Consider the following 23,763-nt stretch of genomic DNA (forward strand, 5'->3'; position numbering starts at 1 on the left):
CTTAACCACTGAGCCATCTCTCCAGCCCCTAGTCCCAGTAAATTTTTATGTGAGATCTACATAAATTAGAGAATAAGAGAGTACCAGTAAAACTGGAGACAAGTTAAACACAGGACAAACTTGAAGATGGCGTTATGATATGAAATTATGAAGTAACTGGAGACGGAGCCTAAGGGAAGCTTATGGTGGCCTATGTTCTGACCTAAGAATGAGACTACAAGTTTTCTTACTCCTCTGTCCAGAACCTTAATCAGTGTTGCACACTGCAGACACTGAAGTGGATAGGGAGACATGCCCACCACGTGCTAACCACGTGTTCTGGGGTGGCAGAGGTAGCGGGGGAAATAGGAACAGACAGCAGGCAGAGACACACAATGTCAACCAAGCAAAACAATGGTTGAGATAGATGGGGGCCAAAGGAAGGTCTGCAAACACTGGGCTGAGACTGGGTGGCAAAGAGCCATGGGAGACTCCTGAGTCCTGACGCTGGCCCATTCACAGACAGAAGAGGGCACTGTGAAGAGATGAGGAAGAGAAGGAAGGGGGCTGGGGCCAATCATGCAGGCCCACCCCATGAAGAAGAACTTGGATTTTATATGTACAAAAAACTCACTAGTTTCAGCTGGCTGACATGATCTGACCTGCATTTTAAAAATCAGTTCTACCTTAGCTGGTCATAGTGACACACATCTTTAATTCCAGCACCTAAGAGGCAGAGCCAGGTGGATCTCTGAGTTCGAGACCAGACTGGTCTACAGAGTGAATTCCAGAACAGTCAGCACTACTTATAGTGAGACTTTGTCTCAAAAACAAACAAACAAAACAAAAAATCATTCCCACCACCCGTGGAAACAGACTTCTAGTGGCAGGACAAAGGTGTCCCAACCTAGACAGTACCAGTGGCATCGAAGATGCAGAGCCCAGCAGAGGGATCTTGTAGGCTGATTCTAATCTTTCTTTGGAGTTCAAGCACATGGATCTCACTTTGTAAAAGGTTTTCTGATTCCTAGACCCAAAGGCTATCTACCCCTTAACTTCATGAACTATCCAAATGAACCCATATAAAAATATACCGCAATTTTGTGTTTATGTGCAAATCTGGTTATCTCAGCTCAATCCCAGAACTCATGTAAAAGTAGAAAACACCACAAAGTTATCCTCTGGTTTCCCTATGGTCCCCCTACCCCCATCTCTCTCACACACACACACACACACACACACACACACACACACACACACACACGGGAAACAAAAACAATCCATGCCATCCGTGTCCATTTCCTACGGCTGCTGTGACACACTACTACAAACTGGATGAGCTAAAACAAGAGAATTTATTCTCCCCAGTTAGAGGACGGAGGTCCAAAATCAAAGCACTGAGTGCCTGCTCCTTTGGAAGGCTCCCTCTCCCCAGTCCCTTCTGAACCCAGCTAGCTTTGGTCTCGCTAGGATACAGCTGCCTCTCACCAGCTCTTGGCATCCAGATCCACTTAGCTTTCTTCTCCAAATGCATCTTGGTCTGTACGTATCCACAAAGACAAATGATCTCATATAATATAATTATGGATCCAAAGATATTTAGTCTAAGAGAGGTCACAGTGTGAGGTTCCTGCCAGAATTTCTGATCTTGGTTTTCTTCATGTCATTTTCATACATGTGTCATTATATTTATTGTACTTTTGCTCCCTCGTGATTTTCCACGTCACTCTTCCCGCTCCACCAGCCTCTTCTTCTCTCCCTTTACATGCAATCCATTACTATTTCCACTCCAAGCTTTGTGACCTTCCCCACACACAAGTAAGCACACACAGTTTTGTGATCTTCCTCACACACGTAAGTGCACACACACACACACACACACACACACACACACACACACACACACACTTTTAAATTTAGTTTCCACATGAGAGAAAGTATGAGGTATTTGCCTTTCTGAGTCTGCATATTTTGCTTCCCATGGTGATTTCCAGTTGCATCCATTTCCCATCCAGTTTCACTGTCTCTTTAACGTGGTCATCCTGCTCTAAAAATGTTCACGACTCAACAGTCAAAACCGAGTCTGCTCACGAGAAAAGAGTCTGTGCTGTCCCTGTGCCTCAGGTCAGCCCTGTGTGTGGTGCTGGGGGACCGAGCTCTCTTCTAACCATACCTTTTCTTCAAGACTTCTTAGATTTTTTTTTTCCACATAAAGAGATCCTCAAACAGTTCAGTAAGTTAAGTTTACACCAAAAATTTCCCTTCCAAGTTCTGAGGTAGGCAATTAAAACTTTTTTTTTTTTGTAAACTACCCACTCTCGTAGCTTTCCTTTGTTTTCCATTAAGACTGTAGTGTTTTCTCCATACAACACTTCAAACACTATTCATTGTGGCTGCAGTTCTCCTTACAGCTAAATTTGCAGGTAAAAGAACAGAACAAAATATTTACTGCGTGAAGTAGCACAGACCTTTTATTTGTGGGAGCTAACGCAGAATCTTTAGACACCGTTATATTGTGTGGAGGAACCACAGATATCAGGAAAGTTAAAGGGACTGAGGGGACCACCTGCACAGGACACCAGAGAGGAGAGTAACAGGACACAGGTGCCATGGAAGGGGGAAATGGGGGATGAGTCGGGGAGACCTGCCTGTGCAGGGAGAGGATGGCAGACTGAGGGAGAGGGAAGGAGAGGAGTCCACACAAGGATGACTGAAAAGGCCACAGGGAATCCTGCCTGCTTAAACTTCTATCTCCCTCCCTGCCCTCCTCACCCCACCTCACACATAAACACACACACAAACGGTGCATATATGTTGCTTAATTGAAGTTACTTCAATTAAGGTTACAATATTCCCGCACACCACCACGGACTAACAATACCCCAGTGCCAGGCAAGGGTAACCTTCTGAGTTGTTGCTCAGGGAAGTCCAAGAGACCTTCAAACAATGTAGGCACTGCTGCTGCCTGTGGTAATTTCCAGAAAATGCCCTTTTCCTGAAGACACTCCACTTTGGGCTGACCTGGAAGACTCCTCCCTGAGGACTAGCTCGCAGTACTAAGGAGCCAGAAAAGCAGTCAGTGGCCCTAGCCTGCAGTATCAGCAGTAACCAGCATGGCAAGGCAGTGCAAAGGGTGCAACCATGGCGCTCATGTCCTGCAGGTGACCGAAACCTAACTGGATCTAAGGCCTGCTCGACAGGAGGGAAATTCATGTCCGGCACTGTAAAGTTAGCCAACTCTCAGTGGCTGGGTAGGTCACGAAACCTAGAGGAGAACCCATATGGCCGCTTCCCTAAACGGTTAATCTGTATGTAGTCTGAGCACTTCTCCTTACACCCACAGGGCCGTGGAGCTCTCACTCCTCATCAAAGAAGGTCTTTTTGCAGGAGACAGAGATCATTACAAAAAGCCACAGCTGGTCAGAGGCAGACAACAACGGTCTGTGAGATGCTCAACCCCAATTAATACATTTACAACACAACCCCTCACGTAATGCTTAGGGAACATCATGGGGAACGGGGGAGAAAGATTTTACAGAGGATGAGGAAATCTTCAGTGAGAGAGTCTTCTCTTAAAACAAAACCCACAAAGGATATGGTGGCGGGAGATCCTGGAAGGAGTTGGGGGGAGGATGAATATGATCATAATACATTGTATGGAATTCTTTAAGGATAAAAATCATTGTAAGACTAATTATGGTGAAACTTCTCAATGTGAAGAGGTTGAAGAACATTTGTCCTCTTGAATAAAATTCATCTGTATTTATAGTTAAAACCAGGCTCAGGAATACAGTGATGAATACACCACTATTTTATTAAATTATCTAGGGCCTGGTCTTTTCATAATTTTAAAATTCTACTTGAACAATGTTCAAACGGAACAAATAAATGCAAATCAAAGGTTTCAAAAAATATCTTTGTTGATTTTAGATCACACACACACACACACACACACACACAAATCTTCTCATTATATAACAAAAATCACCAAGTAAGACAGTAAAAATTACCACAATTTCACTATCCAAAGCCAGCTACATTAATATTACACTGAACAACCTTACAGATTTAACATAGTCACACACTGACATCTGTGGCATCATCCATGATTTTACCTACAAACATAGATGCTACCAGGAAGCTACATGAACAGCCCAGGCGCGGTAGCACACACACAGCCGCCATCCCAGCACTTGGAAGGTGGAAGCAAGTTTGGGCTGTACACTCACTCCCCGGAAGGGAAGAGGGAGGAAAGGCAAGCAGGCAACATAAACACTAATTTATTCCTTCATTCAAACAGCTGTATAGTTTTTCAATGATAAATCTGACTAGATGGCATAATTTTTATTGAATACTGTATTCTGTTTAATAAAAATATCATCAATTGAGTTAGGGATGTAGCGAGCTGGTAGAATGCCTGCCTGGAACATCTAAAGCCCTGGGTTTGAGCCTCAGCACTGGAAAGATAAACAAAATACTATGAATTTAACCATTCCTCCACTGATGAATATTGAAATGTAAGTCATTATTAATGTTACAAAGCGTCATCAAAAATCTGTACGGGGATGACAAGATGGCTCAGCAGGTAAAGGTGCCTGGAGTACGATCCCCAGGACGCACACGGCAGAAGAAAAGAACTGACTGACTCCTGACTTCTACACACACTGCAGCATGCACAAGCACGAGCGCGCGCGCACACACACGCACACACAAATCAATGTTAAAAAAAAAACCTACGGGCATAAATCTGAACACAAATGCTACATTTACAAATTCCAAAATTCAAAAAAGTTACTATATTCACATTAAATTTTCATTTGCGAGGTTGAGGAGATGAGTGGTTCAGCAGTTAAGAGCAATGACTGCTTTTCAGAGGACCCAGGTTCAATTCCCAGCCACCACATGGTAGCTCACAACCACCTCCAAATTCCAGTTCCATTCCTATTCTCTCTGTGTGTGTCTCTGTGGGGGTCTCTCTGTCTCTGTCTCTCTCTCTCACACACAAATAAATTTTACAGAGAATGACCATGTTCTCACATCCTTGCCAATACTTGTTTTATCAGTCTTCACCAATATGAGAGTACTCTCCTGCCCTTCCTCCACAATCTTTTGATGTATTTCCTTTGCTATAAGAAGCTTTGCACATTTTTAATGTATTTCTTAGAATGCTCAACTCTTCTGACAGTTATTAACAAGTGTTCTCATTTTCTTAAGAATCAGATGGTATTGCTCTTGTTAAAATTGATTTTTCACCTTACTTTGTTTTTCTTAAAATAAATGTTCACAATGAACTGACACAAAAAAGAGATTGAAAAAAATTAAAAATTGCAACAAAAGCCTCCACTACTCTCCACTTCATACACAGTAAACACACAGTGTTATAAAATAAATGTTGTGCATCAGCAACATTCTCTCTTGTTCCCTGGGGTGAAAAAACTTCACTGAGATTCATTTTAAAATGCAAGTGAGATGTCTTTCTTCAAGAAAGGTTGTCTTCATTACATCCCACGTAAACCACACTTCAACAGTCAAATGCTGTGTTTCTAACTGGTCCATGACACTTTCAACAATGACTTCGCTTTGTCTCTCATTATGTTTTAATTAAAAGTAACTGAGCTATTTTTAGAATTGGTCTCTGAACAGGTGCTTCGATGTATTAAAGACCTGTTACTCAATTAAACAAATGCTTCCACTTAAAGAAATTCCATAGAGCGATCGTTCTGCAGGAAGCCTACGACCAGGGAGAAAAGCCAGGCACACGGTAAATGCAGACTGAACTACGTCGACACCCCTGCCTTCTCCACGTTCCGCCTGTGCGACCTTAAACACTCCGCATCTTTCAGCCTCAGCATTTAAACCTGGAAAACGATGGAAATGGAATTATTTAAACTGTCCCTTTCAAGCATTTGAATTCTGATTCCATTCCCACAGACCTACTCATGAAGACAGTTGAGGAACAAAATCACAGGAAAGGTGGGGTGCGGTGGCACACAACTCTAATCCCAGCATTTGGGAGATGGAGGCAGGAAGATTCCAAATTCAAAGCCAGTCCAGGCTATGCGATGACTCTTCTCCCACACCTCAGAAAGGGGAGGAACACAGTAGATGCGAAACACATATGCCTCTATAGTTACAGAGACTAAATAAAGTAGGACAGTGTGACAGACAGACAACACAGCAAGCGGCAGCTCCTTATGTCGGGCATACTCCTCAAGTCTTCAGGGAACTGGTTAGGTCCTCAATTTCCACCCGCAAACTTCGTTTCCTTTTTTAACATGTATTATTTAGTGTGTGTGTGTGTGTGTGTGTGTGTGTGTGTGTGTGTGTGTGTGTGCGTGCATATTTATACGTGTGTTTGTGCGTGTGTGTATTTACACGTGTGAGGGTTAAAGGACCTGCAGGACTGCAGGAGTCTGCTTTCTCTCTCCACCATGTGGATTCCGGGATCCCACTCCGCTGTCGGTCTTGGTGGTGAGTACCCTTACCCAGCAGGCCATCTTGCCAGCCCTTATCTACACAATTTCCTCGAACCATTTTGCTGACATGGCAGGGTGCTTTTCCTTTGTTTGCATCTCCTGCCCCTTTGCACTCTTCCTCTTCTCAGCCTCTTCTTAGAGCTATTTTTAACAAGGTTTTGTGTGTGTGTGTGTGTGTGTGTGTGTGTGTGTGTGTGTGTGTGTGTGTATCTTAGGGTTTCTATTGCTGTAAAGAGTATGACCACAGCAGGCAACTCTTATCAAGGAAAACCTAAGTGGGGCTGGCTTAGTTTTGGAGGTTTAGTCCATTACTGTCATGCCGAGAAGCATGCAGGCAGCATGCAGGCAGCCATGGTGTTGGGAAAGGAGAGTTCTCCATCTTAGTTCTCCATCTGATCCACAGGCAACAGAAGGGTACTGTGAGCCACACTAGGCACAGCTAGAACATATGAGACTTCAAAGCCCGCCCCCACAGTGACACACTTTCTCCAATGAGGCCACACCTACTCCAATAAGACCATACCTCCTAATAGTGCCACTCCCTATAGGTCTGTGGAGACCATTTTCTTTCAAACCGCCATGTTCTACTCCCTGGCTCCCATAGGCTTATAGCCACAGCATAATGCAAAATGCATTTAGTCCAACTCAAAAGTCCCTATAGTCTTTAACAGTCTCAAACTTGTTTAAAAGTCCAAAGTTCAAAGTCTCTTCTAAGACTCAGGACAATTTCTTAACTGTAATCCCCTATAAAGATCAAAATGAAAAAGCAGATTACACACTTCCCACATACAACAGCACAGGATATACATTATCATTCCAAAAGGGAGCACAGTGAAGAAACCCTGGACCAAAGCAAGACTGAAAGCCTGCTGGGGAAACTCTAAACTCTGCATCTCCACATCTGATGTCAAAATGCTCTTCAGATCTCCAACTTCTTTCAGCTTTGTTGACTGCAACACACTTCTCTCTCTTGAGCTGGTTCCACTCCCTGATGGCAGCTCTCCTCGGACTGTACACCACAGCTCTGGCATTGCCAATATTTTGGGGTCTCCAAGGCAATCCAGGCTCCAGTTTCACATGGTGGGCTCTCTGGGCCTCCAGGTAGGGACGCCCCTGACATATGCTTGGCCCCAGCGGCTTTCCTTTGTGTCAGAGGCAGAGTCCATAACCCCTTTCTCCTATCCTTCACTCTAAAAGCCAGAACCATGTGGCCAAAGCTGCCACGTCTGCCGCTTAGTGTGGCTGAACATGGCTCCCTTGTTCAATTACATCTTTATCAACTTTCTGGTTTGGATGGTTTCCTTCACTGCCTAAGCTTGTCTATCCTGGAACTTGCTCTGTAGACCAGGCTGGCCTCAAACTCAAGAGATCTGCCAGCCTCTGCGTCTGGAGTGCTGGGATTAAAGGTGTGTGCCACCATATCTGGCCCTAAGCTTTTCTTTAGTTCCTTTTCATTTTTCTTTCTTTTCACAAACTGGAAGCTTAGCTGAGTGGGATCTTGCCCTAAGGTCTCCACTCCCTTTATGCCATTTCTTAATCTGTTTGTCTCCTTGAGCACATAATTTAGCTCTATTCCACTTCCTGGTGCCCCCTTTCTCACTCTGCACATTTTGTATTTTTCCTTGCTCAGCTTGCTCCTTTTCAGTATAAATCTACATAAAAGTGAACACTAATAACCACATGACAGAGTCTATACTAGGCTGTTTTGAGATTTCCTCTGTCAATGGAATTAATCCAAATCTTTAGCCTCAGGCAGAGTCTTTGGATAAGGGCAAAAAGTAGCCACATTCTTCACCAAAATATCACAATAATAATCTCTAGGCAACACATTAACACTCCTCTGGAACTTCTTGAGCCAGGCCCCCACCATTCAAATCACCCTCAGCACCACTGTTTTCCATGTTCCTACTAGAATGGTCCATTAAGCAGGACTTAAAGCATTCAACTGCTTTCCTAATCCACAGTCCCAAGGTCCATATTCCTCCAAACAAAACGTGGTAAGGCCTATCACAGCAATGCCCCAGTCCTTGGAACCAACTTCTATCTTACTAAGGGTTTCTATTCCTGTGAAGAGACATCATGACCATAATCTTATAAAGGAAAACATTTAAGTGGGCCTGGTTTAAAGTTTCAGAGGTTTAGTCCATTAGCTTCATGGTGGCAAGCAGACAGAAGGAGCTGGAGAAGGAGCTAAGAGTTCTACATCTTTATGCACAGGCTGCAGAAGGAGACTGTGAGTCACACTGGGCACAGCTTGAGCATGTGAGACCTCAAAGCCTGCTCCCACAGTGACACACTTCTTCCAACAAGGGTACACCTCCTAATAGTGCCACTCCCTATGGGCCTACGGAGGTCATTTTCTTTCAAACCACCACAACGTGTCTCTGTGTGTGCACATGTGTGTACAGGTACCCACAGGTCAGAAGAGGACTGTGATCACTCAGAGCTGGAGTTAAAAGTGTTTGTGAGTGGCCAGACTTGGGTGCTTGGATCCAAAGTCCAATCCTCATGACTGCACAGTGAGTGCTCGTAACTACTGACCCATCTCAGCTCTCCAGCACCTAGAATGAGAAAACCTTAACGCTCACTGATTTTGGAATTTACTGTAGAGTACTGTCTTGGGGTTTGTCTAACAACATCTGGGGAATCAGAAGATTATTTCAAAATATTCATGGCAGAAAAAAGTTAAGATTAGACACAAGGTTATCAAATCTTTTCTCTAAGTTACTAATTCCATGAAAATCTAGTTGCTAGCTGACAAAGTATTAAAACAGTTTGGATAAGGGACATTGTGTTGCATGTAACTCAGAACAGTAAGTAGTACTACTAAAACACAGCATATTTATGATCCACCAATTCTTTTAAAAGATGCATTTACTTGTATTTTACGTGCATGAAGTATTCTGACGCAGGTGTGTGCATGCGTTTGAGAGCCTATACGTGTGCACCATGTGCATGACGGTGTCTGTGGAGGCCACAGAGGGCATCAGGTCCCCTGGAACTGCAGTTAAGACAGCTGAAAGCTGCCGGATGGGTGCTGGAAACTGAAACTGGGTTATTTGCAAGATCAGCAAGTACTCTTAACCACAGAGCCACTTCTCCAGCTCCAATCTAATAAATTCAAAAATTAGGTTTCAGAGCAGGGTATGGTGGCACATACCTTTAACCCCAGCATTTGGGAGTCAGAGGCAGATGCAGATGTATCTCTGAGTTTGAGTTCCAGGACTACACAAAGAAACCTTGTCTCAAAAAAAAAAAAAAAAAAAAAAAAAAAAAAAATTGCCATAGTTGGATCTGATCTGTCTTCCAAGTCCTAGGTAGTAAAGTACTGATTCCCAGCATGGCAATGTTAGGAGGCATCAGGTCCGTGGCAGTGTGCCCTGAAAAGGGAACGGTGGGACCCTAGCTTTTTCCCCTACTGACTTCCTGGCCAAGATAGGAGGTTTTATTAAAACACGGGCCCTCAACATGTTATGCTGCCTCACCGCAGGCTCCAAGGCAACAGAACTGATCATGAATTGAAATGTACTAAGTGTGAAACAAAATAAGCCTTGTCTCTTTGTAAGTTACTTGTCTCTGGTATTTTATTATAATAATGAAAACTAACAAACTTCCAGTATTAAGGCAAAAAAAGAACAGAATCAATATAAGACTCCATATTTTCTGGTGATTAATATAAATGAACAGATAAAATAACACTGAAATCAAAACCATCTGTACCATTGAAAATGCATGTCTGGCAAAATTTGACTTTAATACTTATTAAAAATTTTGTGATAAACAGTTTTAGAATTTTCTACTATTAGCCATGAGTGCAGTAGTAACTCAGACGTTAATAAACCTGACGTTGACAGAGCCCTGGCTGTATTTGTTTGCAGTCTCAACCCAGGCTAGCCTCAAACTCACTACGCAGCTGAGACTGACCATGAACCTCGGATCGTCCTGCCTTGATGTGGGAATGCAGGGATTACAGGTGTGTGTCACCACATCAGGCCAATTCCATATTTTTACATAGAATTTTACGTTAGGATTGTGTCCTGGAATTCAGAACTAGGTGACTGGTGAAACGCAAGCCCTTCTTATTACCAGGTACTGAGTTCGTGAGAAAGCTTACTCCTTTATTTGCTGAAAAGTATATTAGAATGACTAACAAAAATTTTCTCAAGTCTAAAAGCATACACTGGGATAATAACATGTAGAGGAAATAAGAGATCAGAGAGAAAAGGAAATATAAAACTGACAAAGTCCTGAGTTGCTCATGTGTTTTTAATGGGTGGAGGATGTTGAACTGTTACACATTTAAATTTTAACAAGAACATTTTAAGTTGTGAGTTAAGTAACAAACCAAACATTTTATCACTTCCAAATACTGAAGCCCAGAGGACACTCCCTGGAGGAGTCGGAGCAGGAAGGGTCTCAGCCTGCCATGAGCATGCATGGCCTGCCTCCTCACTGCGGCCTACATTGGCCTGATGCCTTACCTCCTCCTGCCAGAGCAGGTCAGAGCCGAAGCCTAAGCGATGGAGCTCAGTGGCAGAGCTCTTGGTGGCCTGTGAGAGGCCCTGGTTCCCATCACCAGAACTAAAAAATACCGAGAGTGAGCAAGAAGGCAGGGAGGAAGAGAGGAAAAGCTCGCCTGTCTTCTTCTTCCCACCAGGATGTGTGTTACTTGCCTCATGATCTGCAGGCTCTCCCAAACTTCAAAAGTAGGACTATATGACCCCACAACCTGACTGCCCAGTCCTCCCCTCTCCACCAGGGTCATTTTAAAGTCCACCTCGCCAGCTGTGATCAGATAGTTCCTCCCAACAACAATTCCACGTTCTTTCCCAGCCTCTCCCTGACAGGATGAAACTGCTTCAGAAGGACCAGAGCTACACAAGCAGCCACGGAACCTGAGTAACCCAGAGCATTGTGAAATGCTGAACCTGGGAGGAAGCAGGAGTCAGTTTCCCTGGGAACATCCTGATGTCTCCATCATCACAAAGAGGAGTTTAGAATCTCACGAGGCAGCCCACTCCATCTGCCAGCAACCTCACCCCAAGTACAGCTGGTTTCACGTTTTCACTCCGAAATACTGATCTGAAAGAAAGAATTCTGTTGGCAAACTAGTAATGTAAACTGATTATGTAAACCTTCTAAATAAAAAATAGAAATTACTTCGATTTCATCATCCTGAGACAGTGTTAGCATTTGGAGATACAGCTAGCTTTTTCTTCGTGCAAGCGTGTTTGTGTGTGTGCATACCTATATACATTGAGTTTTTTTGTAGTTAAACTGGGAAATTCTAGGATATTCCAAAGTTTCTTCACTTAATTATGTTTTCAGCATTTTATTCATGCAATTAAATATTCTTTAATTCACTTTAGTAGCTATACATTATAAAATAAGAAAAACACTAAATGTATTTCACTGTATGTGATCTAAGCTATTATATTTTAAGCTCTTCAAAGCATTTAAGTAGCTGCATAACACAGAATGATTTAATTACCATATTCCACAACAAGAAAACTGTACTTAGCCATTTAGAAACTATTTGTTGTTCCTAATTTTTCACAATGGCAAATAATGGGATAAATATCCTTGACAATTAATCTTTATCAACATTTCTATTTCGAGTAACCAGAATCGAGTCCTAAATGTAAAATCTCAACTAAAAGCATTAATTCTCTAAGCATTTATTTAATTCACTTATCACTCTGATGAAGCACACAATAGATTACAACTCTGGTACTATTCCATAAATATAACTTTCAATTTTTAAAACAAAAATTGTAAATTTGAAACCTAAAACAAAAAGGCAGCTTAAGAGTAACAAAGTTAGGCCGGGCAATGGTGGCACACACCTTTAATCCCAGCACTCGGGAGGCAGAGCCAGGCAGATCTCTGTGAGTTCAAGGCCAGCCTGGAATACCAAGTGAGTTCCAGGAAAGGCACAAAGCTACACAGAGAAACCCTGTCTCGAAAAACCAAAAAAAAAAAAAAAAAAGTAATGAAGTTAGAATGGGACAATCCCTTTACAAGTTCAGAGTGGCCGGGCGGTGGTAGCGCACGCCTTTAATCCCAGCACTCGGGAGGCAGAGCCAGGCGGATCTCTGTCAGTTCGAGGCCAGCCTGGTCTACAAAGTAAGTTCCAGGAAAGGCGCAAAACTACACAGAGAAACCCTGTCTTGAAAACCAAAAAAAAGTTCAGAGTGATGCTTCAGACAGGCCAGTCTCCAAGCTTAGCTGACTCCCTGGTATTTTAGAGTTCAAAGTAACTAATGAAAGACTTTAATACTTCATTAAGTGTCTGTTACGATCCCTCTTCCAGTCCTCACTGTTCCCGGGTACTGGTCCTCTTTCCATTCATACTCAGTAATACACTGTGTGGTTTGAATGAAGATGGCCCCCAAAGGCTCAAATATTTGAATGTCTGGCTCTCAGCTGGTGAATAATTTAGGAAGGATTGGGGGTGTGGCCTTTTGGAGGTGTGCCACAGGGGCAGGCCAGGCCCAGTCTCTCTGCTTGTGGATCAGGGTGTAAGTTTTCAGCTACTGCTCCATACTTCCTGCCATGATGATCACAAACTCACTCACTGAAACTGTCACCAAGCCCCCAATTGAATGCTTTCTTCTCTAAGTTACCTTGGTCATGGTGTCTCTTCACAGCAACAGAAACATTACTAACACACATGCTTTCACATGTGGTAAAATGAAGCAGAAGAGAATGCACAGACTAAAGTCACAAAGACCTGGAGTTTAAGCCACTCCCAAAACCCAGTTGTGTCACCTTGATAAATGACAACTTGAAGCTTATGTTTTCTCTGCATTAGAGACACTTGACACAAAACGCAAACAGGATGCAACAAGTGTGAGTACAGGACAAGTCCAGATCTGTCTTCCTCCTTTCTCCTCCTCTCATTTCCAAGCCAGAGTTCCAGATGCAGGAAGACAGCAGTACTCCACCACCATGCACAGCACCGCCCACCTCCAACTCAACCAGAGCTGCAGATGCAGGAAGACAGCAGTACTCCACCACCATGCACAGCACCGCCCACCTCCAACTCAACCAGAGCTGCAGATGCAGGAAGACAGCAGTACTCCACCACCATGCACAGCACCGCCCACCTCCAACTCAACCAGAGCTGCAGATGCAGGAAGACAGCAGTACTCTACCACATGCACAGCACCATCCACCTCCAACTCAACCAGAGCTGCAGATGCAGGAAAACAGCAGTACTCTACCACATGCACAGCACCATCCACCTCCAACTCAACCAGAGCTGCAGATGCAGGAAGACAGCAGTACTCCACCACCATGCACAGCACCGCCCACCTCCAACTCAACCAGAGCTGCAGATGCAGGAAGACAGCAGTACTCTACCACATGCACAGCACCATCCACCTCCAACTCAACCAGAGCTGCAGATGCAGGAAAACAGCAGTACTCTACCACATGCACAGCACCATCCACCTCCAACTCAACCAGAGCTGCAGATGCAGGAAGATTGTAGTACTCCACCACCATGCACAGCACCGCCCACCTCCAACTCAACCAGAGTTCCAGATGCAGGAAGACAGCAGTACTCCATCCACCACATGCACAGCACCATCCACCTCCAACTCAACCAGAGCTGCAGATGCAAGAAGACAGCAGTACTCCACCACCATGCACAGCACCACCCACCTCACTGCAGATGCAGGAAGACAGCAGTACTCCATCACATGCACAGCACCATCCACCTCCAATTCAAATCCTCCTGGATGAAATGTGTGTCCTTTTCCTTCCAGATGAAATGTCTCTAATTTCTTTAGTCACCCATCAAACAAAGTGGTTTCCAATCTCTCATTACCCTGGGTCACATGATTTAGTTACATGTGACCTTCCTTAGAACATGGCCTCTGGACTGAAATACTTCCAATATGCTCTGGAAAGCCCTGAGTGAAGGCTATCACCTCAAACAGTGACCAAATTGTGTCAAATTCATTTTCTTTACTCATAGTCACAGGCTATCACAATTCATAATCCATGAACCTAAAATTCTGACTAGAGTCCACTTAACATCATCACGGAGACAGATAAAATTAGTAAGAGTAAGGCAGTTGGAATAAAGACGCCTCTATCAAGGTATTTCATAGCCCAGGGCCCTGTTTACTACTGGGCACAAATGGAGTAATACTACTTATTTTACAGAGAGCATTTATAAAGATTAAAAGTATCAGTTAAACAATCAGACATGTATGTGTTACTCCAAAATGAACAGTAATTATTATTTTTATTATTGAAGAAAGGACAATATCTCTTTATTAGGCATCATTTGCCAAATACTTTTTTTTTTTTTTTTTTTTTTTTTGGTTTTTCAAGACAGGGTTTCTCCGTGTAGTTTTGGTGCCTGTCCTGGATCTCACTCTGTAGACTAGGCAGGCCTCGAACTCAGAGATCCACCTGGCTCTGCCTCCCGAGTGCTGGGATTAAAGGCGTGCGCCACCGCCGCCCGGCTGCCAAGTACTTTTAATGGTCCAAAGCAGTATTTTGGTCTATTCAAAATTTGAGTAGTGGTAGGCTTTGTTGGAACTCAAGCTACCAAGTTAGCAACCATATGGCCATTATCTTCTGAAAATTAAGATCCATCTCTACCAGTAGGTGGAGCCATGGAGCAGCAATCAAAACTTTCTGCTGAAAGGCTATAAGCAGAACCCTTGAGTCAACCAGGACAGCAGCAGCATAGGTCCCTTAGAAACTGCATGCCTACTCTCCCCTGGACCAGCATTCATGGGTAGCTTTGTGAAGAGTCAATGTTAACAATTTTGCATAATGCACACTTATAAACTGATGCTGGATTTGGAGTAGTTACAAAGGATTGAAAGATATGAAAAAGAAATTTCACTAGAAAAATGCAAATAGTTCAAACAACACATCAGAAAGCACAAACTCTTGCTTACTCTAATCAAAACAAACCCAGATGCAGCCCATCTACTACAGGAGCAAATATTTATAATGTCTGGTGACATATGAGTGGAGACAAAAGTAGTATGATTATTTATCTTGGTACTAGGAAAGGACAGAGCCTGTAGAGAAAGCCAGAACAACGTTCTTACCTTTTGACATGAGCTAGTGATTCCAAAGACTTTATCTAACATGCATGAAGGCATCTATTAAAGGGGGTTTTACGTACAAAAACAAAAGCTTGGCAGAAAATGCTCAACATTTGAACATTGTGCTGCTGATCCATCACCCTGACATCCTGCTAACCGTCAGTAAGCACGGATCTATACACTCACTTTGGCGTCTGCTCAGCCACTAACTACACAGTTATTTCATTAACTCAGCTAACATGCCATGCCCTTAGTCATACCCACATTTCAACTGTCCACACAGTTAGTGACATCACACTGGAGAGTTCAGAGAACATGTACAAAATCACAGAAGACTTAATGAACAGCACTCATAGATCTGTCTACACAATGCACCCTTTCTCCCCTTCCCCCTACGTTTACGAATTTGTCTAGAAACACCTACTTAATCTTCAGCCCTTGGCCTAAAGGTCAACGACTATACTGGGTTACCGCAGCTTATTCCAGGATCCTAGGTGTTTTATCACACTTGATAACTCCAATATGCTAATAACCCCGCAGATTTTTTTCTCAATCTGTACATAAAGGGTAAAAAAGAAAGCAAACTGTTAAGACAGAAATCTCAAAGTAGTTTTTAATTATGAATCCTTTACATCTTCTAACATCTAATATAAGGAGTCTGATAAGTGCTCTGTGTTTACCAGAGTTTGTGTGGGTTTTTCTTTGTAAGAAATAGTGTCTTAAAAAAAGATTTTTCACATAATGTTGCATACATGTGATTGCAGAACTCTGGAAGTTAAAAGTAGGAGGAAGAGAAGTTCAAAAATCAAAAATCTCCAGCTATATAATTAGTTCAAGATTAGCCTGGCTACCCAAGACCTTTTCTCAAACAACCAAAACGGAGTGGTTGTGGGGGGGGGGCGTGGGGGGGGACGACGGGACACGACACACGACCTACAAGAATTCTAAATGAGATTGGAGGCAAATGTAGGAAGCGTAAAGATTTGAGGCCAGCCTGAACTACACTGTGAGTTCCTAGCTGAGACAACACAATGAGGCTATATATAATAGCTTATATTCATATTCTGCATCCTAATACTTCATTCAGTAAAAGTGCTTATATTTTAAAAATTAAAAATTAAACCTCCAATTTCTAACCCAAATAAATTGTGTTCCTATGCCTCTATCTTAGTTACTTTCCTGTTGCTATGGCAGAGCACCATGACCAAAGCAGCTTCATTTGTATGTAGTTCATCATCCAGGGAAGCTGGGCCAGAACATGAAGGCAGGAACAGGAGGAGAGGCCATGGAGGAATGCTGCTTACTGGCTTATTCTCATGGCTTGCTCAGCCTGCTTTCTTATAGCACTCAGAACCCTCAGCCCAAGGGAGGCACCACCACATTAAGCTGGGCCCTTCTTCATCCATCATCAATCAAAAATAAGCACCATAGGCTGCCCACAGGCCAGTCTGGTAGGAGCATCTTCTCAACTGAGGTTCTCAGATAACTCTGGCTTGTGCCGTGCTGACACAGAACTAGCCCATACAGCCTCCAAACCCGACTAATGCCCCCAAGTGCAGTGCCCCAGCACCCCAATCAACACACTACTCAACTCTCACACTTAATGAACCATAAATATATAAAACACCAATGGTGAATACAGCACAACTTATACCTTATTTCTTTTCAAATATGAACTTTGTTCTGAAAGACTAACGTTTAAACTCCTCTATGTAACAGGCACCCAAAATGGCAACACACAGGATTCATCTATTATTCTCACTTTTCAAATAATTCAAGAATTTCATATTAGTTGTTTGAAAAAGTAGCGTATGACTGGTTTAAGACGCAACGCCAATGCCTCCGCCTAAGAAAGGCCAGTGTTGCAGAGGTGAATTCTCCAGGAAGCTTTACTTTTGAGCACAAAACATTAACTGGCACACAAATCTTTTTTTTCCCCCACAGGATAAATCTTTTAACTTGGAAAATCTGATTTTGTGCAGCATTGTTTGACTAATAATCACTTGGTTCCATAACACTTAAGTCCATAAGCTAAATATCCCTACAATGCCTTTAAAAATCATGCCAGCTTGGAAAAAAAAATTTTCCCATCCCTCTCTTGTGGTAGGTCTGCTATGAACCTGTGCTTCTATCAGGATGATTGGCCTGTAGCTGCTTGTAAGTCCATTTCAAATTTCCTGCTACTCTGAAAAGTTTGCTCAACCTCATAGGCTTTGAGAGAGATGATGTTCAAATCTATTTTGGTTGCTCAGAGTCTTGTTTTAAATTTTATTATGGGGGGGGGGGGGCAGGCACCATGCCACTGCTCAGATGTGGAGGCCGAGGACAACTATGCAGAGCCAGTTCTCTCCCTCCACCTTTCTGCAGGTTCTGAGGACTGAACTCGGACGGTCAGGTTTCCACTATCTGGCAGCAAGCACCTCTGCTACCTGCTCAAAACTTTTTCCGCTAGTTGTCTGGGTCATTTTCGAGTCCACAATCACATGTTTGAAACCAAATTTTGGATAATGACCCCTTATTCTACATTGATCTCCAACTGTTTCCTATTCACAATTGATGCTCAGCTCAGTCTGAGGTAATTTCATCTATTCATTCATTCAAATGTTTATTATTTACCTACCATGAACTGGGCTCCTGTACTGTGGTGAAAAATAAAGAACTGAAATGAGAGCTAGTTTTGAACCTATTTTAAAATAAAAAAATTGTAATTAAAATTGTACTTAGTAACTGAAGAAAAAAATTAAGTCTCTTAAATAAAATTACAAAACCACCTAAACTTCTGCCAAGTTCTGTAACCTTAAGCTTAGGAACTAAAGATTCACGGGTAATGGAAGCCTGTGAGTCAATCAAAGGCCTGTTTCAAAGAGCTCTGAATATGATTCCAAGATTATCTACCTCTTTTTTTCCCCATTACATATCCCCATCTACCCCCAAAGTACTCAGTATCAACACACAATTTTTTATTAACTGATACACAAAGCCTTGATAAGGATAATATACCCATCTTAGCCTCTGGGTAAGTTTATAATCCCTGTAACAACTGAGCAATGTTGTTCAGGAAATAAAATATTCATTAATGAAAAATTTCTGTCTCAAACCTAAGGAGTTCCAACATACTCTCTGGAGACCTAGAAACTGTTTACAAGTTTTAAGAGCTGGTAAAACAGGTGTCATTCTACAGGATCTGCTTTATGTGTCAACATCGTGGTTTTAAAATTCCGATACCCATTTAAATACCCTTAGTCTAGGAATGAGCAAAGAAAAAAAAATGGAGCTTAAATTGGTCTTTGTGGGTTAATTACGACGCTGGGTAAAACTCTTGGGATCAGCCTTATTTTCCATCCCTTGGAATACTCCTCTCATCCATATCCTCCTCAGGGAGCGGAGACACTTAACGCATACTGTATAACTTTATATAAAGCATTGCTTTACTATTTATACATGACTGAAAGTGGGTGTTTGTCATGCCTGGTGATCTGAGGAAGACAACAGTATTTAGAAATAAAAAAGTTACTTCCATTGAAGACCTTTAATTAAGCTGGGCAGTGGTGGTGCACGCCTTTACCCCAGCACTTGGGAGACAGAGGCAGGCAGGTCTCTGAGTTTGAAGTCAGTCTGGTCTACAAATAGTCCTGGCTTCCAGGACAGCCAGGACTGACTATTACACAGGGAAATCCTGTTTCGAAAAATAAAAAAAACAAAACAAAACAAAAACAAAAAACACTATTATTAAAAACCTTCTCACCAGTCTTCAATACCTCTTGAATTCTGCACTTTAAAATATGTTAAACAATAAAAATACAGCTCACAAACTACCCTCCAAAGTAAGTAACAAAAGTATTACTTGAAATCCCACTTAGTATTTTACACTGAATTCATTAGCATACTACCTTGTATCAGGAAAGAGTCTGACTTTAAACAAACAAGAATTCCTCAAAAGAAACTCAAATGGAACCTCTTGCTCTATCTACCTTGCAGGCCAAACAAAGAAAAGGGACAAAAGGTGATAACAAATAGAATCTAGTGGAAATCTACTATAAGCAACGTTTCTAAAAGATGCTGTCCATGTTAGCTGTTTAAAAAAAAAACAAAAAAAAAAAAAACCCTTGCTCTCTGGGCAGTGGTGGTGCCCGCCTTAATCCCAGCACTTGGGAGGCAGAGCCAGGAGGATCTCTGAGTTTGAGGGCAGCCTGGTCTACACAGAGAAATCCTAATTTGAAAAATCAAAAATAAATAAATAAAATTAAAAAATACCTTGCTCATGATACTTACAATATAATTGAGGAGAGAAATAGGCTGCCATAAATGGTAATACTAAGTAACAGGAAAAATTAGAATATTTTATTTTACAAAACGATCATGGGACCCAGCGTGATGGCTCAGGCCTGCTACTTGGAAGTCTGAAGCAGGAGGATCATGAGTTAAAGGCAGGGCTGTGGAGAAAGGCTCTGCAATAAATAAATAAACAACAAACAAAAACATATATGGCTGGGGCTCACTGGTTGGAATGCTAGCCTAGCAAGTGTGAGACTCTAAAGTACACTCCCCCAGTACCCATCCCCAAAGTAAACCTCATAAACACAGAACTTCTGGCAGAAGGCAATGAGGGCACCCGGTTCATATGTAAACAAAGTAAAATTCTTCTGTCTCGTTATTCTAAATCTGGCAACCAAAATTAACCCAACTACGGAGTTGAGCCAAGGACTTCATAGAAAAAAAAAATAAAAAATGTTCAGGAGCAACTGGTGTTGGGCCATCGGAAACAAAGTCCTTGTGAATGCTCATCGGTGGTTTCTCTCCTAAAAACTCCTTCATCAAATGAGAAAACTGATTCGAAACCATCAACTTTGCACACGAGTTCCCGGCACCTAAGGCCCATCCGCTAAAAGGAAGCAGTTCGGGTGAGGACCACAATGGGACATCTAGGCCCATTGTTCTGAGAACCTCAGGACCAGCGCAGCACTGCAAGGCACGCGAACCCGCGCAGGTGTGGGGGGAGGGCCAGGGGGCGGGGGCGAACAGGTGTACTCCGGGTCACCGCTAAGGGACAAGGGGCCCAACTCGAAAGAGATGCGGAGAGGGGAGCAGAGGACAAAGTCACTGCTGGGGCTAGCCGCGGGAGTGACGGGCTAGCACCGGGCGGGGGGTCGCAGAGGCCGGGGACACGGAGCCCAGCCCAGGGTGAAAGGCTGTCCATCGAGAGATGGGCAGAGCAGCCTACAGTGCCCGAACAATGGCCCGAGTCCCCTCCAAGAGAAGACAAAAGCGCTGAGCCGCGGGGTGCGGGCCCCGGGGCGGCGGTTACCTGCGAGAGCTGCCGGGGATGCGGGCAGCCGAAGAGCGCGGAGCTGGAGCTGAAGCTGATGGCTCCTCGGCGGCTGAGGACGTGCTGGGGGACCGGCCTGTCCAGGGGCAGCACCGGCAGCTGGTAGCATACTTCCATTGAACACGCCCGCCTTGCCTCCGCGCGGCGCCCGCCACTCCGCGGCCGCCCGCCCCTGCGCTGCGAGGGGCCCGCGCCGCGGGGACCCGGGACCGAGGCGCGCGCGGGGCGGGCGGGCGGCGCAGACGGCCGCGGACGCCTCCCAGCCCTCCGCGCGGCTGGCGGCGGGAAGGGGCTGCAGCGGGCGACCGGGGGCCGGGGGGCCGGGGACCGAGCAGGACAGGCGGGCGGCGTTCCAGGGGAAGCAGCCGGCCCGGGGCTCCGCGGCGCGAGAGCGGTCCGGGGCCCGGTGCACGGGCGCGGAGCAGCGAGCAGCTCGGCCGCCGGAGCCCTGCCCCTCCCCTCCCCCGAGCCTCACTCCACTCCGCCGCCGGCGGCGCGAGCCCGGCGTAATTCACACTTTGCAGCAGCGGACCCTGCGCCAACCACGGCCGCCGCCACCGTGACGTCACGACGCCGCGCCGCAGGCCCCGCGCCCCGCGCCGCCGCCGCCGCCGCCGCAGCGCCCGGGAGCCGGCTGCTGGCCGGGACTAGGCTGCCTGCGTCCTCGCCACTCGGGCGCCGCGCCCCGCGCCGCTCCGGCCCCTCCCGCCTCCCCGCAGCTCCCTCCCCGCAGCAACCCGCGGCGCGTGCGCAGGAGTGCGGCGCGGGGCATCCTCGGGCGCACGGACCCGGAGTTTGTTCGGCCTATGCGACGGGCGCTGTTCCGTCCGCCCGGCTCCCCAAAAGCCCGAAGCACCCGGCGCCCTCATCGCGCTCGGCTCGGCCCGCCCCGGCGGGGCACCGCACGCTTCCCCTCCTGGAATTCCCGTCCTAGGGCTTCCCGGGAGACCGCTGCGGCGGTGACGTCAGCAGGCCTCGCGGGCACGGTCCTCCCGCTACGTCACCGTCCATGCCCTAGCCAGGCGAGGCTCCAGAGGCTGGCCTTGGCAGGTGAGGCCCCAGGCCATCGGGGCCTGCAGGGCAGAGAGAGAAGGGCCAAAAACTCCAGAGGGATGAGGGTCTTTGAAACACCGAGGCTGAGAAAGAAGTGAAATTCTGCCACCAAGAAAAAAAAGATGAGAAATGACGATCTCTATCGAGAAGACAAAGGGGACAGGGAGACCGAAAGTTCCTCTAGCCAAACGCGTCCCTTCTTTGTTAGCGTTTGCTGTTTAGGATATAGGAAAAGCTCTTCACCTGTTTTGGTAAAACGAGGATATAATTTGCTTGTTCTTTGCCAAGTTTCTGTCCCAAACTGCCAAAGCTTTTCAGCAGGAACTGACTGTTCCTGATGCTTTCTTTGGGCATCAGATTCTTCAACCTGAGCAAGCTCTCCCCTGCTGACAAAATGGATTTGGATCATTTTTCAGGGCATCTAGTCTCCCAGTTATTTGAGAAGATCATTGGCAAAGTGGCAGGCCTTTGGAAGTACAGTGCTGAGCCTGAGCTTAATGATGATATAAATCGAGTACCGAATACACATGATCAGATAAATGAACAAAGGTGTATTCTCTTACTATTTAAACAGCGTGCCCCCTATGTATCTTCACTTGCCTGGCCTTCATTGTTATATGATACCTACTGTGTCGTGGAATTTGTCTTCCCTGGATGGTGAAGCATTAACTGAGCTCTTGTAGTGCAAGACCTGGTCTCACTGTCTCTGAAATCCCAGTTATTCCCTTAACATGTAGTAGATGTGTTAAACATGTCATTTGGGATTCTGCTGAGTACTTTTGCCCATTTACTCTTCAGGAAATCCTTATCATACAACAGACTTAGAGGTAGACTCATAGAAACAAACTTGCCCTACACCTTACATAGCTAGGTCCCAAGAACTAACCTTGTACTCTACATCTGTTGGACATGGTGGCACACACATATAATTGCAATTCTTGGAAAACTGGGGCAGCAGGATGAAGAGTTGAGAGTCAAGGCCAGCTCAGACATCATAGTGACTTCAAAACTAGGCACACTACATATTGAAACCCTATCTCAAGCAACAACAAAAACCATTTGAGTACCTCTACACAAAGCTGGTATTGGTAAATTTGTGTTGAATAAAATATACCACATTTAATAATATCCAACTGTTAGTTAATTAAATAATAAGATTCACCACTAAGTAGGCAACTGAACAGTATATCCCCCTCCAGCAAAGTATATTACAGTATACCTCTTTGAGCCAAGAATCCTGGCAGATATGCTCCATGCAGTGTTTTTACGAAACGCTGTAGTCTCATCAGTAATTTGATCCAATTTCTACAGATAAGCAATCAGTTTCCAAAACGAAGTCACTTGTCATAGTAAACTCTGGTCTGCCTTCAGAGCCCTAAGTTTTCCACCACACCATGCAGTGTGTCAAGGAAAGAAATTCATTTGTTTTCAGTGTTCTTGGGGGAGGCATTAGGGTTCATCAGAGAAACACCAGAAAGGGTGGGGGTGTTAAAGAGAGATTTTTTTAAGAGATTGGCTCAAGATTGCCAAAGCTGAGATCTGGGGAGTAGACAGACAGACAGTAAGAGTTGATTTTGTATTCTGGGATCTGAAACCTCTAAGAGAAAACTGCTGGGCAGAAAACGCAGGCAGGATTTCCATACTGGAGTCTTTAGACAGAATTGCTGCTTCTTCAGGAAACCTAAACCCTCCAACTGAATAGATGAGTCTCGGCTACTTTGATAAAGATAATCTGCTTAAAATTTACAGAGTATAAGGGTTGGCAGCATCTTGACCCGTGTTGTACCAAACACCTGGATGCTATAGCCTTACCAAGTTGACACATAAAGTGAACCACCACAGAGAGAAACTT

At 44.5% G+C, this 23,763-nt stretch overlaps 2 protein-coding genes across 11 annotated transcripts in view; one reads left to right on the forward strand and one right to left on the reverse strand.

The window, feature by feature from the left end:
- Pde7a (phosphodiesterase 7A) overlaps positions 1 to 21,048 on the reverse strand; it is a 116,394-nt gene extending 95,346 nt beyond the window's left edge. Inside the window, exon 1 of the mRNA XM_052718751.1 lies at positions 20,838 to 21,048. Coding sequence (XP_052574711.1) covers positions 20,838 to 20,975 — 138 coding nt within the window. The 5' untranslated portion in view covers positions 20,976 to 21,048. The remainder of the gene's footprint in view (positions 1 to 20,837) is intronic.
- A 430-nt stretch (positions 21,049 to 21,478) lies between these two features.
- Dnajc5b (DnaJ heat shock protein family (Hsp40) member C5 beta) overlaps positions 21,479 to 23,763 on the forward strand; it is a 241,546-nt gene continuing 239,261 nt past the window's right edge. For all 10 annotated transcript variants that reach the window (XR_008213795.1, XR_008213797.1, XR_008213791.1 and 7 more), the window contains exon 1: positions 21,479 to 21,908. The gene's annotated coding sequence lies outside the window, so the exon portion shown is untranslated. The remainder of the gene's footprint in view (positions 21,909 to 23,763) is intronic.

This window comes from Peromyscus californicus, unplaced genomic scaffold (genome assembly GCF_007827085.1).
Source record: "Peromyscus californicus insignis strain IS unplaced genomic scaffold, ASM782708v3 Scaffold_5__1_contigs__length_169319896, whole genome shotgun sequence".
Lineage (NCBI taxonomy): Eukaryota > Metazoa > Chordata > Mammalia > Rodentia > Cricetidae > Peromyscus > Peromyscus californicus.